General features: G+C 41.5%; 1 protein-coding gene across 7 annotated transcripts in view; it reads right to left on the reverse strand.

The window, feature by feature from the left end:
* Window positions 1-15603: 15603 nt before the first annotated feature.
* Window positions 15604-16683, reverse strand: part of RAD18 (RAD18 E3 ubiquitin protein ligase) — a 110367-nt gene continuing 109287 nt past the window's right edge. For 4 of the 7 annotated variants that reach the window (XR_002153348.3, XR_006593950.1, XR_002153346.3 and 1 more), the window contains one exon: window positions 16354-16456. Coding sequence is in view for 2 of the 7 variants with exons in the window: in XM_019824935.2 (XP_019680494.1) it covers window positions 16354-16456 (103 nt within the window). In the remaining 5 variants the exon portion in view is untranslated. Of the gene's footprint in view, window positions 16457-16683 lie in introns of all 7 variants that reach the window. The other 3 variants (XM_019824935.2, XM_003982447.5, XM_019824936.2) reach the window with 1 other exon arrangement.

A 16683-nucleotide genomic window follows, 5' to 3' on the forward strand; every position in this document is an offset into this window, starting at 1 on the left:
TTTCTCATGGTTATGGAATTAAGCACCCAGGAGCATGCTTGGGATTCTCTCTCTCTCTCTCTCTCTCTCTCTCTCTCTCTCTCTCCCTCCCTCCCCTGCTCACATGCACACACACTCTGTCTCAAAATAAATCAATAAAAATTTAAAAAAAAACGAAGACTGTAACAAGAAACAAAAAAGTACACTATAAAACCATAAAGGGGACATTCAACAAGAAGATACAACTGCACATATTTATGCACCCAACATGGGAGTATCCAAATACATAAAGCAGCTAATAACAGACATAAAGGAAGTGATAGTAACAAATACCATATGGTTTCACTCATATGTGGAATTTAAGAAACAAAACAAATGAACAAAGAAAAAGGGAGACAAACCAAAAAACAGACTCTTAACTATAGAGAACAAACTGATGGTTACCAGAGGGGTGGTGGGTAGAGGATGGGTGAAATAGGTGATGAGGATTAAGAGTACACTTACCATGATTAGCACTAAGTAATATATAAACTGGTGGCATCACTATACTGTACACCTAAAATTAATGTAACTGTTAACTATACTGGAATTTAAAAAATTAACATTTTTATTTACTTTTGAGAGACAGACAGAGTGTGAGCAGGGGAGGAGCAGAGAGAGAGAGGGAGACACAAAATCCGAAGCAGGCTCCAGGCTCTAAGCTGTCAGCACAGAGCCCAACGTGGGGCTTGAACCCACAAAGTGCAAGATCATGACATGAGCCAAAGTGGGATGCTTAACTGACTGAGCCACCCTGGCGCTCCTGGAATTAAAATTTTTAAAGACTAAATTAAAAAAAGAAACAACCAGGGGAAAAAAAGGCAATTAAACCCAAAATAGGCAGAAGAAAGGAAATAATAAAGAACAGAGTGGAAATCAATCAAATAGAAAAGAGCAAAACATTGGAGAAAGTCAATGAAACCAAGATCTGGTCCTTGGAGAATACCAATAAAATTAATAAACTTCTAAACAGTCTGATGAGGAGGAAGAAAGCACAAATTCCCAATTTGTGGAAACGTAAATTCCTCATTAGTAATGAGAAAAATGACATTCCTACAGATTCAACAGAAAACAAAACGACAACAAGGGAAACATGAGCAACTTTCTGTCTATAAATCTGATAATTCAGATGAAATGGATGGATTCTCTGAGGCTACTAAAGTTCACTCCAGAAGGAACAGGTAACCTGAACAGTCCTATATGCATTAGTAAAGAAATGGAATATGTGGTTAACAACTACACACAAATTTCCAGGCTCATAAGACTTCACTGGTGAATTCTACTAAATGCTTTAGGAAAAAATAATACCAATTCTACACAAAATTTTCCAGAAAATTGAAGAGGAGGAAATAGTTCCCAAATCACTGCACAAGGCCAGTATTACCCTAATACCAAAACCAGATAATATATCACAAGAAAAAGAAAATTACAGACCAATATCCCTCCTGAAAATAGATGCAAAACATTCTAAACAAAATTTTTGTCTATTAAAACCAACAGTATATAATAACACATCATAATCAAGTGGGGTTTCTCCTACTTTTGTTTTAGCCTTCAAAATTCAATTTATGTAATTCAAAAATTTAATAAGCCAAAAAAGAAAAAGCATATGATCAATAGATGTAGAAAAAGCATTTGACAAAATTCAATATCCATTCCTAATAAAATAAAAAAAAAAAACTCAGCAAACTAGGAACAGAAACAAATGTATCCAACCTGATACATACATCTGATAGAGAACTTATATTCAGAATAAAAGGAATCCAGATTGGAAAAGAAGAAATAAAACTGTCTTGATTAGAAGATCACATGATTCTATATGTAGAAAATCTAATGGAATTTATAAAAAAAAAAAGCTATCAAACTAGTAAGTTCAGCAAGGTTGCAAGATACAGGGTCAATATCAAAAATCAATTCTATCATTATAAGCTATCAATGCACAATCAGAAATTGAAATTTTAAAAAACTATACAATTAACTCTTACAGTTCAAGATTAGAAAAACAATTTAAAAATGGGCAAAGGATCAGAATAGACAAATTTCCAAAGAAGACACAGAATTGGCCAATAAGCACATGAAATGATGCTCAACATCATTAGCTATTGGGAAAACGTACATCACAACCACAATGAGATATCATTTCACATCCACTAGCATCGTTATAATAGAAAAGACAGATGATGACAAACACTGCAAAGAATGTGGAGAAACTGGAACCCCAATTCACTGCTGGTCACTTTGGAAAATAGTTTGACAGTTCCTCAAAATATTAAACATCTGATCCTGAAACTCCATTCCTAGATAAATATCCAAGACAAAAACCTATGTTCACATAAAAACTTGTATGCAAATGGACATTATTTCAGAGTGGTCAAAATGGGTAGAAACAACCCAAATATCCATCAGCTGATGGATGGATAAATAATACATGCAATGGAATATTACTTAGCAGTAAAGAGAAATGAAGTTCTGGTACTCGTCACAACATACATATAGCCTGAAAAACTTATGCTAAGTGAAAGAAGTCAGACACAAAGGACTACATACGGTATGACTCCATTGCTATGAAATGTACAGAATAAGGACATATACAAACAGAAGGTAGATTAGTTGTTGCTGGGAAGGATGGGAGAGTTGCAGGTGACAGGTAAGGGGTGAAGGGAAAATGAAAATGCTCTCAAATTAATTATGTCAATGGTTGTACTCTCCATATACTAAAAGCCATTGAATAGTATGTTTTAAATGAATGAATTATACATTAGGTGAATTGTTTTTCAAAAAATCTGTTAAACAAAGTTGGTCTCCAAGTGGTAGGATTCCTAGAAGTTGGTTCTGATCCTTGTAAGAATCTCCATGGAAGCCATGGACATCAACTGGGCTTGTCTGAGCCCCCAGGTAGGGAGGTGGCAGCTTCAGAACAGCCTTACCGATGCCTCAAAGAAACTTCCCAGCAGTCCCTCAGAGAACAGGAGCCATTACTCCCCACCCAGCAACAAAGCAAGACTCTCAGACTGGAAATTGCACATCACCAGGACGCAGGCAGTTTCAGAGCTGATGGCAGCGGCTTGACTAAGCCCCACAGCCAGCCACTGTGTGCACTCAATCTTAAGGTTCAGAGACTCTTCCCACCTTAGAGCTGTCCAGTCTCAGAGTCTATATTTTCTATCCTGCCTCTGAAGCACCTGAAACCAGTACCTTTCATTCCTGGCTGACAGCTGTGTAGGAAACAGCTTCTCTTTCCCTTTGCTGACCAGTGGGGTACCCATGGACACCAGGGGTCCCCTCTCCATTTGAAGCTGGACTGGATGTTAGCTCTCATTTCAGAAGGGAGGGACACATGAGGAGTGTCCAGCTTAGGAATGCCTTCAGTGGCCCTGACCTCCACCCTTCTGAGGGGGAGGAGCCTCTGGGCTCCAACTAGAACAGCCCCACAGCTGGGACATGCCAGATCAGGGAGGACATCAGATGACCGAGCTTAACTGGGGAAGCCTCGTTTCACTGTTCTTTCACCATGGGGGAAGCTGAGACCTTGAGGGGTCTTGTTCAAGGTCTCCTACAGCAACTCCTGCCTCTCAAGTGGGAACGTCCCCCCATCCTGAGGAAGTAGAGAAAAAGCCCATTTGGGGGGTTTGGGATAGCTGTGCCACGGAAGTGAGCAGAATGCACTCAGAGGGACTACTTTCCACCTCTCTCGGACGCCCAATGTGGGCGGGTGGTCAGGGGCCCTTCATAAGAAGAGTGGCCTCTCCTTGTAGCTCCCCCTTTCCGCCCCAGATCAGAACAAAGGCACAGACCTCCAACCCCCGGAGGGCAGGGCCAGCAGGCCAGGGACAGGTCAGTCTCCTCTCCTCTTAGGCCTCTGGTTGTCCACAGAGGACAGTGGAGGCTCCCATGAGGCCTTCTCACAGGGTCCGTGTTAGTTCTCTTCGGGTGAGAAAGAGACTGGGCTCCTGAGGCAAGGCAATGGGGGGAGCAGCCCACAATGGTGTGTGCCTGCTGATCTTCAGCAGCTGCCTTCCTCTGTTTTGGTGCCAGGCGCTGAAAACATCATCCTTAATTTTAGGAGGTCTCCTTAATGGGAGACCAGAGGTACGGTGTTCATACCATCCTAGGTGCACACAGAAAGAACACTAAATATCTTCTGTGAAGGCCTCGCCCCTTGTCCCCAGGATTATTCTAATCATATTGCTCTCTGTGAATTTCCTGCATGCTATTCCAATTAATTATCCACCAACCGGCTGGTTTCCCTACTACCAGACGGAGTTCCTCATGGGCAAGGATTGTGCCTTATACGCCTTTGTATTCGTCGTGCTAGGGGAAAGCAGCACCTGGAGGAGGCCTGAGATAAATGTGCCGAACTAAATGTAGACCTGGGGTCCAGACCTGGCCTCCCTCTGTCCACAGGAGGGACTGGGAGTGATTTCTGCACTGTGGTCTGAGGCTCCGCCTACCCAAACCTGCTCCTGTCCTCCCTCCTCCTACAGTTGCCGGAAGGCTCTCCCTGCCTTGTCTTGTTCCCTCACCCTATTATCCCTCACGGGTGTTCCTCAATAAACCTCTGGCCTATCTAAATCTGTGTTGGCATCCACTTCTGGGAAAGCCCGAACTGATCGACTGTGACATAGGGGCTCTCACGGCCGAGATCTGGTTGGGGGGTAGGGCAAGGTCGGAGCAGCAGGTATTTTCCAGGGGGCCCTAAGCATCCCATTCCTGACTCTCTAAAGAGGCCTAAATCATGACACTTGACTTCCTCACCAGCTTGATATGGTTAGAAAGCTGGAGGTCTAGACTTTTTTCCTTTGTGTTTTATCTCATTTTGTTGCTTAAGTTTATTTAATTTGAGAGAGAGAATGAGAGGGGGAGGGGCAGAGAGAGAGGGAGAGAGGGAGACAGAGAGTCTCAAGCAGTTTCCGCATGGCCAGCACGGAGCCTGATGAGGGGCTCGAACCTACAAAACGTGAGACCATGACCTGAACCAAAACCAAGAGTCAGACACTTAACCGACTGAGCCACCCAGGCGCTCCTAGCCTCATTTTTTAAAATGAATCACATTATCCAACAGGTTAAAGGCATGGTTTTTGGCTGTCAGAGAAAACACTCACGACAAGTGCTGCGTAGTAATTCATCCACTTAGAAGTGCACACAAGCTTCCAGGGAAGCCAAGTAGACAGCACATGGACTGAGATGACATTGACCCTGATGGTGCCTAATCACTCCTAAAACCCCCAACCATTACGACCGCAATCAGGCATCCTGGTGTAGACGGGTGCATGAGTGGCTGAAGGGAGGGTCAGAAGAGTCAGGCCGGCCTCAGGGCTTACAAGGAGTGTCCTGAGAATCAGGTGAGAATACAGACACAGTTGTCTCCAGGGAATGGGGACACTTTCTAATCTTAGCTCTTCTGTGACAGGTGACATGCCTGAGGGATGGAGACCAATGGCAGACCCCCCACCTATGACTATCACATCCCATTGCTTTGATGGAAACAAGACAATGCATAAGTAATATCTACAGGAAACTAAGAACTTGGAAACCAAATAACAACAGGGTTTAGCCGGTGAGAATGATGCCTTCTTACACAGTTCCCATTTTTGCCTTAATCACCAAGATACTTAAACCTAAATTCAGTCAAATGCCTTTACCTCTGTTCCTCTTTCACCCATTGTAATCCTACTTCCTAATTATTGCATTATGGTGTCCAACTTTGTAAGCACCCAGGTGAAGGTGGAAATGTTTAGGGATACAGCCTGGGGTTGTGACATCGCTCCCCCTCCCCTCGGGGGCAGGAGTTGTTTGAAGGGGAAGCCCAGCAAAGCATTCACTGATGGTTTGCTTGGTAGTTGTGGTTTTGTATGTGTTTATCATATAGGAAAATTACTTTTTTTTTTTTTTTTGGTGTACAGTTCCATTTGATTTGCTCAGTGTTGATCAACATGGCCCCATACAGCATAACCCACATGTGCTGCCTTCTTACTGATAGCACAAGCCCCCTCTGGGCAGGGTCTGAGGCAGCTCCATGCTGACCCAGACATTCACGGGAGCCTAAGAATATATTCACTCATCCAACAAATCTTTGTTGCAATTTTTATACTAATTTTTATCATACTTCATCCACTCTGGCACTTATAAAGACAAACCAGATGAAGGGCTCACAAGGTCAGGTTCTATGGGATCCTTTGTGATCTGTCAGTCCTGTTTAGGGGAAGCAGACACTCTGGGAACCATGGCATCCTAAAGTAACAGTGTGAGCTATCCAAGATTTCCAAGCACCTTCACGTCTATTCTCTTCTCAAAGCCTGCCAGGTTGTGGTCTTAGAATTCCCTGTCCCGTATTTTTATTATGCAGACACATATTCATGCCTTTTTTTCCTTAACTCAGATCTTAAGTTTCTGAGTCAAAGGGCCAGAGTTTATACTCATTTGGAAAGAAGAGGTTGAAAGCAGTATTTAAACTGAAGGAATTAAAGGGGGATAAACTATCAAAACCCTGGACCCTTAGGAATTTATCATACAGATAAACACACACACACACACATGCAATATTTATAAAAGGAAAATATTAGAAATCTAAACATCTCTTAATGGGGAGCTGATCCAGACATTATGGAATGGCAATATATGCAATCCTATGCGGCCTTAAAAAAGAAAAAGGATACTTGATTAAATGATATATAAAAAGATATAATGTTCAGAGGAAAAAAGCAAGGTACAGAACAGTGTATATTATATGTTACTGTTTGTGAGGGAAAAAAGGGGAACTACATATTTTCTTGCATGTGCACAAAATATTTTTTAAAAATCCACCAGAAGAGATTGGCTCCAGGGAGAGGAACTCAACAGCTAGAAAATGGTGGTAGCAAAGAGATTTTTGTCCCTTATGAATAATGAAGCATGAGAATGTATTGTTTACAAATAATTAAAATCTTAAATAAATTAATTACAGGCAGTATGAGGATACTGCTACTCTTCCTATAAAAGGGCCAGCACTTTTCCATGTATAACTGGACACAAAAACTTACTGTAATACTGATCTGGACTTTCCTCCAGAAAATGGGAAAGACAGGAATTGGTGGGCCCATTTTACAGGTAAAGAACATAAATGAAAAAGCTAAAGGACTCACTCAAGATCCCACAGTGAGCTACAAACAGCTTTAACAGGGCATTGGGACCCAACCCTTCATCTGCCCAGGTAGAATTCCAGCTTTTACTTTCACTGTGTCCCTCCACTGGGTGATGTGGAGAGGACTCTTTCTCTGTCAACTGAGTACTTCCATCTGTAGCACAATGCCATTGAACTGGGTAGGCTCGGAGGTTGATTTCAAACTCCAGTTTTATGACCTCTTGTTGAACAAGAAACCTAAAACAATCTCAGGCCTCTTTTTCTTTCATGATCACAAACATTAATCCTTCAGACGCCCCTTCATCTGTCTCCTGATGAGAGTGAGTCAATATACGCTCCCAGAACAGAGCTTTGTCTCCAGAACAAAACATCTGCTCTTGTCACAAAAACTCCAGAGAAAAGAGATTGTAGTTCTGAACATTTCAATATGACACAGAGACTCTGGGATCATTTGTCAAACCAGAAGGAAAGCTATTAACAAAATCCTTGAAGGCACCCAGGAAGCCAGAGTAATAGCTTTTAGCATTAGGAGTTTTTTATCCGTCTTAAGTGAAGATTTGTGTGTCCAACATGCAGGTCAGCATGGTTCAAAGCAAAATCAAGTTTGGGCCCAAAAAATAAGACTCTAGGTAAGCATTACTTAAAGATAGAAAATACTTTCCATGGCTGAGGTCCTCACTGATGTTCCTTATAACATTTTTTTAGCTCAAGAGTATGTCCACACTAGAGTAACAAACTTCATAAAGTCAGAAAAGCATTTAGTGTTATAATCAAAGAAGTCAACATTAAAGATTACTGTACAACTAAGTGAAGATACACGGAGATGCTACTGAGAGTCATGATGGTTTGGAATAAGTGATGAACAGTTCGCGTAAATGATGTTAACTGGTGTGATTTTTCATCCTATTGAACTGAACACTTCCAGGACAGTTGAAGACCAGGCAGAAAGGAAGACAGGAGCTGAGGAAAGGAGGAATGGCTGGGATGGGCCCCTGACCCAGTTAACTTATCTCTCTGCTCGTCAGCAAGGACTCAGTCAATACCTCTTTAGTGCTGGGCTCCCATGCTGTTCAGATTACTGGTGGTCTGGAGGTGAACCCCACACAGACAGGGTCCGGGATCTCACATTCCAGCCAGGGAAGACAGACCACAAACAGCTTTTCATTTTTTGTTGACAGTTTCAAACACCTACTGTGTACCAGGCACTCTTATAGGCACAGGAGACACAGTAGGAAATGTGACAGTCCCTTCTCCCACAGAGCTGTCGTTCTGGTAGGGGAAAACAAATACCTTTGGATGAAGAAAAGAAAGACGAGTCTGGGACAGACAAGGACTTGTGCGAGGAAGGGAGTATTTTAAAGAGGTCCAGGAACGCTTTGATGAGGTAGCATTTGTGCAGCTGACTGATGAGAAGCAGGCAGTCATGTTAAGATCGGGAGATAACTCCACGCTGAGGAGACACAGTAAAGGCCCTGAAGCAGGAACAAGCCTAGTGTGCTGGTGTAGTGACTGCAAGTCTGGGTGGCTAGAGCCCAGCAAATGGCGGGACAGTAGACAGGGATCAGGTCAGCAAGGGCAGTATAAGTCACGTCAAGTCCAATTTCTCTAAGAAATTTGGGCTTTTTGAAATACATTTGAGGAGTTGAAGGTGTAGAATAATCTGTCGTAAATACTGCATGTGTATTCTTGGAATAAGTCTTGACCTGAGTCTCGGTTTCTGTATCTATAAGGCTTTGCTGTTGTAATGACAGAGTTAACACTGACAAAGCCCTTAGAAAAGTGCCTGGCAAACAAGACACACTATGTAATAAACATTAGCTATTACTATGTTCAGTCATTTATATGTAGGGATTCTTGGTATATTTGGCCTTTCGGCCCATCCTGTCTTATGTTTTCACCACACTTTTTTGTAGTTTTTTTTTTTAACTTTCTTTTCTGCCTGGTAGTATTTTGATACCAAGTTCTCCTTAATCCTATTGTCTGACTTGAAAAATACTACATTGTTTCTTTTTACGAATAGTTACCCCTAAAAATCGGAGATGGACCCTTGGCTTAAAATGTAATATAGGTCAGTGTCTCCCAAACAACTACTAAGGGCCTCAGAATATCTTTAATAATTATTCTGGCCTCACTTTCCCACAGGCCAAGTTACTGTGCAACACTTTAATTCCAACTTGTTTTGACCATGGCCCATTAGGTTTTTCTTTTGGTCTGTCTTTACTTAGATTTGCCAATGTGTTTACCAATTTCTCGGCTCAAGGCTGCCTTTGGCGTCTCACTCCTCCCTGGGTTCTAGGACATTCTTCCTAAAGAACATCCTTTAATAAGTGCTGTTGGCCTATCGAAATTTAATGGAGTGCAGCCTGGGTCTCTCAATCTAATATCTTGCATGAGAAACATGCAAATTTAAACATAACTATCCCATAATCCATCACCAGTCCATTTTTCACTTTGCAAGAAAAAAATCCCAGCCTGACCAAGGTAAGACTTCGAGAAACTTTTCCTCATCTCTTCTCCACTTCTGAATAGAAATCAGCAATAGTCCAAACCATATGATTCTGAAGCAGATTGAGGCAAAATGGGTCTCTATAAAGCCTGCATTTCTGTAAAACTGTGACAAGGTGCGTAAGATGCCAGCTTCACATAGTCTACCTCGTCCTTCAAGCTTTTAGCTTGTTTAGATAACTCCATGCCATGAATTGAAAACATGATATAAACTGCTCTATACAGAAGTCACGGTTTCAGAAACTAATGCTGCCAAATAAGAAAGTTTTCAGCAGGTATTCTTTAGAACTCAAACTGTTATATTTAACAGCTTCATTCGACTATGAATGTGAGGTTACCCAGAAGTGCATTCTGCAGTTCAGACATGCTGTTCAGCATGGAAAAGTCAGGGCTACTCTAAATGATGCACAAAAAAAAAAAAAAAAAATTGTAAAATCCATTCAAGGTTGTGATGCTGTTCTCATGCAACTGAAATGTAAGTAATAAACAATGCCCTGTGGAAGTCAGGGTTTCACTTACGAAGCTTGTAGTTTCAAAGCTGCAATACTGGGACCAAAAAGAGTCCCCTGCCTGCTGGTACTCCTGAGCCCACCCGGTGCCCCATTCAAGTGAAGACATTTGTAAGACTTTGCCAACTGTGTCACCTGCTCATCTGTCTCCAAAGCAGCTGGACGCTTCTCTGGCCAGCACTAGAAAAATGACAGCTCTAGAATCTTGCCAGAAAATGTACCCAGCTTGGGTGTGAAATGTAATAAAAGGGTTCTCTAGCCATCCCCTTCAGGGAGCCTGTTAAAAACAGTATTAGAGTGCCCAAAGTACTTTGGCCTTCTGCTTGCTTATAACCCTACAGAATTATCTTTTCTCAGGCCCCATCAATTGTGGACCCATCAGCTTTGACAGCTAATAGAAGTAGAAGCCATACGAAAGTTTTTGCACTTGCTGTGAAATTCCCACAAAGAGCTCCAATATATCTCTTAATGACCATTATTTTAAAACACAGACTAGATCCCCTTTAGAATTTAATATCTTAATGTCCTCTGTTGTGAAAACAACCTGCCCATAGATTTTGTTAATAGTATTGCAATAATTCCATTTCTGGGAATCTAACTGAAGGGAAAAAATTCTATTATTATTTATAATTGGGAAAAACTGGCAGTAACGTAAATGTCTAGGAAGAGAAGACTGTGCAAAGGTGGCACATGATCCAGATGGGTTCATGACACAATCACTCAAGAGTACTGATAATGTACTGTGAAAGTGTTCTGTGTGAAGTGACAAAAGCACTGTGTGTGGAGTCAATCCTGGCTAAGTCATATGCAATTCTGACTTGTCCGGCTTGTCTGACATAGTCGTGAAGTTAGTAGACACATAGGCACATATTTGCTTAAGTTGACTTCCATGAATATTTTAATATTTGAACCAAAAAGTCAGAAGGTACCTGCACAGTTTCCTGGGGATTAGGACATAGAGGACAAAGCAGGACTACGGTGATTAACATTATCCCCTTGAACTGATTTTTCAGTTCCTACAGAGCTTATAGGCAAAATCAAAATCCCCCTATTACATATTTTCATAGGGCCATGTACCTCTGCTTTATTTTACTTATCACAATTGTAATTTGTATAATTAATTAATGTCCGTCTACCCTTGTGGTCTACGAGTCCCATTATGGCAGGGTCTGTTTTGCACTACTATCTGACATGCACTCATAGTCAAGGAAAGGCAGAGGAGAGAAAGAGGAAAGAGAAGATAAAGGGGAAAGGGAGAAAGAAAAGGGGGTAAGGAAAGAGGGAGAAGCAGAAAAATTTTTATGAAGGACACAATGGGCCCAGGTGACAGCACACTATCGGACTGGGGGAACACACTTTCATTGCTTCCGCAGAGAACACAGCAAGGCCGAGAATCAGTGAAATCAACAGGAGTAGAGGGATGCCTTGGTACATGGCATCCCAGCAAGTCGGGATTCTGTGGCAGGACCAGCAGTGCAGAGACCACTGACAAGGGTGACAGATGCCCAGCAGGAATGTGGCAGGAGAGCAGCAACATACTGAGGCATGGACTTGCTCTTATATTCTCAGTAGCCTGAGGCCAGGGATACCTGGACATACGGGGAATGGGATGGGGAAATGCCCCCATAAGGCCCAAGTGTAGGTAGCCAGTAACAGGAGGTGTTAGTGCCAGCATGACCTGTTTATAACCTCAAGTGGTTATTGCGAAGGACATCTGATATGTTCAAAGACTAAAACCAAAGAAACGTCATCAAAATGGTCATGAATTCAATGGCTACGCTGGTTCCCCCCTCTAATGTTCCTAATTACTTTTATAATAAAAAGAAACACATAACAGGAAAACACTGTGTCTCATTTCAAGAATTGCTATTTTCTTTTAGCAGAGGCTAAGAATTTTGTAATCCACCATTTCTGCCTTTTCCCCAGTTCTAAGAAAACTCAATTCTTGAATTTAACCACAGCAATCATCAGTGTAGTAATCTAGATCGTTGTTTTCTTCTCATTCTACAGACCGAGAGCCATAAGAAAAAAAATTTTTTTTTTCTCCAAAACCTCTCTTGTTTATTCCTGTTGACCAGAATCTTTGCCATGCTGGGGAGGAAAATTTTTCCTCTACCCTTCAAAGTTTCTTCCAGCTGGTGCTAACAATTAAGTTGACATGAGATACATTAGCAGAAGAAAATCAAGTTTAATTTTGTATGTATGGGAACCCCACATACACGAGAGGTTCAAAGACAGAAGGGTAAAATGAAGTATATATGTCATCATGAGCTAAGGAATGGGATAGGGGCCTGGGGGTTCAAAGACAAGGAAGGCAATTCACAGGTTAATAAGAAAAAGCATATGTTTTAGATGTAATTAGATGTTTACATGAGATATGTTACTCAGATAAAATTTATCTTTGGTATTAACTCTAACTCTGGGAAAGACCTCGTTTAAATTCTTTTAGACAGTTAAGGGAATGGCAAAAAGTTTCTCTTGGGCCTGCAGAGTCTCAATTGTTCAGCTCAATTACCACATGCCAAAGTGGCACATTTTAGGGAGACTTGCTCTGAACCTCTTCAACCACATGAGTTACTTCTTAAATATATACTACCCTCCCTATACTACTCACATTGTCTTATGTGTATGAATTACTTTTTCAACTAGACCACTGACTCTCAATGAGGGGTATAAAAGAAGAGAAAAGGGATAAGAGGATAAAAGCATGGTCTGTCAGATGAGATCAACCTGGAGGTCCCTTTCTAAAGTACACAGCAGCTCACTTACACCATCCCAAACCAAAAGCATCACTGCCATTGTGGGATGACGTACTCATGGGAGCTGTTAATACCCTGGATGGGAGTTAGGAGGTAAAGAGAATTAATAAATAACCAGTGGTGAGGATCACATTTTCACTAACAGATGAATTTTGGAACCAAAAGCTTATTGGTTTCAATCCTAGATCTAACACTTAACCTAAGTTCTGCATTCTCAAATGGAAATAAAATTACCTTTCCTTCAATAATGAGTATTAAATGTATCCTAAGTGCTAATAGAGCTCAGTAAATGCCCTTTAGGAATCATTTTTCAAGTAGACTTGGGAGATCCTTTACACCAGGGTTTCTCAATCTTGGTACCATTGACAATTTTAATGGACCAGTTAATTCTTAACTGGGAGGTGTCATGGGCTAAGCTGTGTTCCCGGACCCTGCCATTAATATATTGAAGGTGTAACCCCTGGTACCTCAGAATGTGAATGCATTTGGAAATAGGGTTTTTTTTTTTTAAGTTTATTTATTTATTTTTGAGAGAGAGAGAGAGAGGGAGCATGAGCAGGGGTTGGGATGAGAGAGTGGGGGAGAGAGAGAATCCCAAGCAGGCTCCACACTCTCACTGTGGGAGCCCGACACAGGGCTTGAACGCACGAACTTTGAGATCATGACCTGAGTCAAAATTTAGAGTCAGACACTTAACTGAGCCCCCCAGGCACCCCTGGAAATAGGGTTTTTAAAGTGATAATTAAGGTACAGTGAAGTGTCATGGATGGGCCCTGATCCAACATGATTGCTGTCCTTAGAAGATTATGACACAAATGTGTGCAAAGAGGAAAGATCATCTAAGGACACAACAAGAAGGTGGCCATCTACAAGCCCCAGAAAGAGATTTGAGAAGAAACTGACCCTACTGACAACTTCATCTTAGACTGCTACCCTCCATGAACTGGCAGAAAAAAACTTTTTTTCCTTTTAAGTCACCCAGTCCATGGTACTTTGTTATGGCAGCTTGAGCAAAAACGCCATAGGGGTTACCCTGTGTGTTGCAGGATGTTCAGAAGCATCCTTGGTCTCTATCCATTCATACCAAGGGCAATCCTCTAACCCCACAGTCGTGACACCTAAAAATGTCTCCACAAACTGGCAAAAGCCCCTTAGGGGCAAAATCTTCTTTCCTGCCCTACTGAAAACCATCATTTCAGATGGCCTCTGGTCACCTCGGTTTTCCCAGTGCTCAGCACAGTAACTGCTACCTAAGAAGATAATCAAATATTTACTGAATAGTCACTTGCCTATTTCCCTAACTTGGGTCTCACTACTCCCTTGCAAACTCCTTTTGCTGTGTCAAAAATAAAGAAAAAGAAACAACAGACCCAAGGTGGAGTCACTTGCCCCCACAACAGCAACTAAGACTTAGTTGCATTGTAGGCACGTGACCTTTAACCAATCCGGAATTTCCTGATCAGCACTAGTGAGGTGATCTGCATGAGAGACCACCTCCCCTTGCCCCAAAAGGAATTTGACTAAACCATCCTATATTTTCTTTTGCTAATGACTTCCTTGTCTCACCTCCTTTCTGCCTTTAAAAACATTCCATTTTGTACAGCTCCTTGGAGCTCCTTTCTACTTGTAGATGGGATGCTGCCTGATTCATGAATCCCTGATGTTGATCCCAATTAGATGTTCAAATTTACTTGTTTGGATTTTGGGGTTTTTTTGTTTTGTTTTCTTTTTATAGCTGCAATTAAAATAGTGATTATTTCCAGTTTAATTTATAGTGGGTGTGCAATTTTTAATGAAACAGTTTTCATTTTAGCATAATTTCTGGCAATTCAGTAACATAAATATCACATCAGTGTTAAACCTTATTTTGCTTGATATTGCTCACTGACCTCACATTAGATCCTCTGGTCAATTTAGTGAGTGGTGCTACTTTTAGTTTCCTTAATGCACCACTCATAATTAAAAAAATTTTTTTTAATGTTTTTTTATTTATTTTTGAGACAGAGACAGAGCATGAGCAGGGGAGGGGCAGAGAGAGAGGGAGACACAGAATCTGAAACAGGCTCCGTGTTCCGAGCTGCCAGCACAGAGCCTGACGCGGGGCTCAAACCCACAGACCTTGAGATCATGACCCGAGCTGAAGGCGGACGTTTAACCAACTGAGCCACCCAGGTACCCCTGCACCACTCATAATGTAGCAGATGACATGACCATGACAAATTCTTATATAATCATTTGAAGCTCAGAGAACTCAAAAGGAAAACAAATGGCCATTTAAATGTGAAAACGCTGAACTCTAAGTCATAATGAGACTCCACACATTATCCAGAAACCCAAAAGCATACCAAAAAGCCAAAGTCAATGGAGACATTCTTTGCAAAGGGGAAGTCACAAATGTCTCTGGCACATTCATAAATTTGTTGTCTTAACACTGGCACGTGTACTGTCATGTTATTTGAAAGCGGATGTGTTTGGGCTGGGCAGTGATGTGGGGGCAGGGAAGGGACAGGAGGGCTGGCTCTGAGATGCCAAAGAGAGGCATTAGGAACTCTGGAAGGAACTGGGAACTGGTCTGGTGGACATTTTGCAGAGACAACAATTTCTGACGAAGCCCTTCCAATGATTTGTAGCTTGTGCTCAACTATTCACAAGACAGTTTTCAGGGCATTATTTTAAATTGATACAGAATCTATTCATTTACAAAATCCATTTATTGCATTCTTTTTGATTAATAGCTGGGATTCAGAGTGTTAAAAATTTGATTTATCCAAGTGAAAAAAAAAAAAAGACTAACATCATTTTGAAGTGCCATTTCTGAAGTATATGCTTGATGTTTCAAAGTTATTGTTCGTGACTTTAGGTTCCAGTACGCAACACCCTACTCCAAATAACAAACGACTACATTAAACTCGGGCAACGACCATCACGTAACTGCTGTGACAGGCATGCTGGCATCCGGGCATTAGGAGCTGACATGCACCAAAGAGGTGATTTATGACATCCTGCTTTTCCAGAAATACAGAGGCTCTTAACTCTTCAGCTGTTCCTTGTGGCAGAGGTTGAAAAGAATCATTTTGTCAAGTTAGTTTCTCCATGGAAGAGGAGAATGCCTTAAGGACATCGTGATTTAGAAACAAAACCACACAAAACTCCTTTGCCAACACGTCTGTGAACCCTGCAAAGCTGGCGGATGTGTGGATGTATTTTTACAGAGAGAGGTTTTAGAGACAGGAGGTTAACTAACCAAGTGAGGATGTTCTGTTAACTTATTTTTTCCCAGGAAAGACAAAAAAATAAAATAAAATAAAAAGAATGACAATCAGCTACTTATCATATTGAGAAGTTAACCCCTTCACTTGGGCATTTATGAACATGAAGTCTGCCTGGCAACCCACAGTGGCACACTCCACCCACCACGCTGGAAACGTCAGCAAAGCCCACGCTAGTTCCTATTCCGTTTATTTCTCGGCTCGATCTCAGCACTCTCATCTGATCTTGTTCGACGATTGAACCTTGGACTCATTTCTGCGTCTTGAAGATCATTTCTGAAAATGTAAAAAAGGAAAGAGCACCTTAGAAAATAACGATCATGATTCTTCCACGGCAGTTTCTAGTTAACATGTGCTTTCACGTGCACTGTTTCATTTAAACCTCCACATAGTCCTCTGCTCCACTGGCTAGTCTATTACAATAATAATTATTAGCATTTTTAAATACATTTTATAACTGACTTAGCAAAGATCACAGGCTGTAAGTGACAGAGGCAGGAATT

Source organism: Felis catus, chromosome A2 (genome assembly GCF_018350175.1).
Source record: "Felis catus isolate Fca126 chromosome A2, F.catus_Fca126_mat1.0, whole genome shotgun sequence".
Classification (NCBI taxonomy): Eukaryota; Metazoa; Chordata; class Mammalia; order Carnivora; family Felidae; genus Felis; species Felis catus.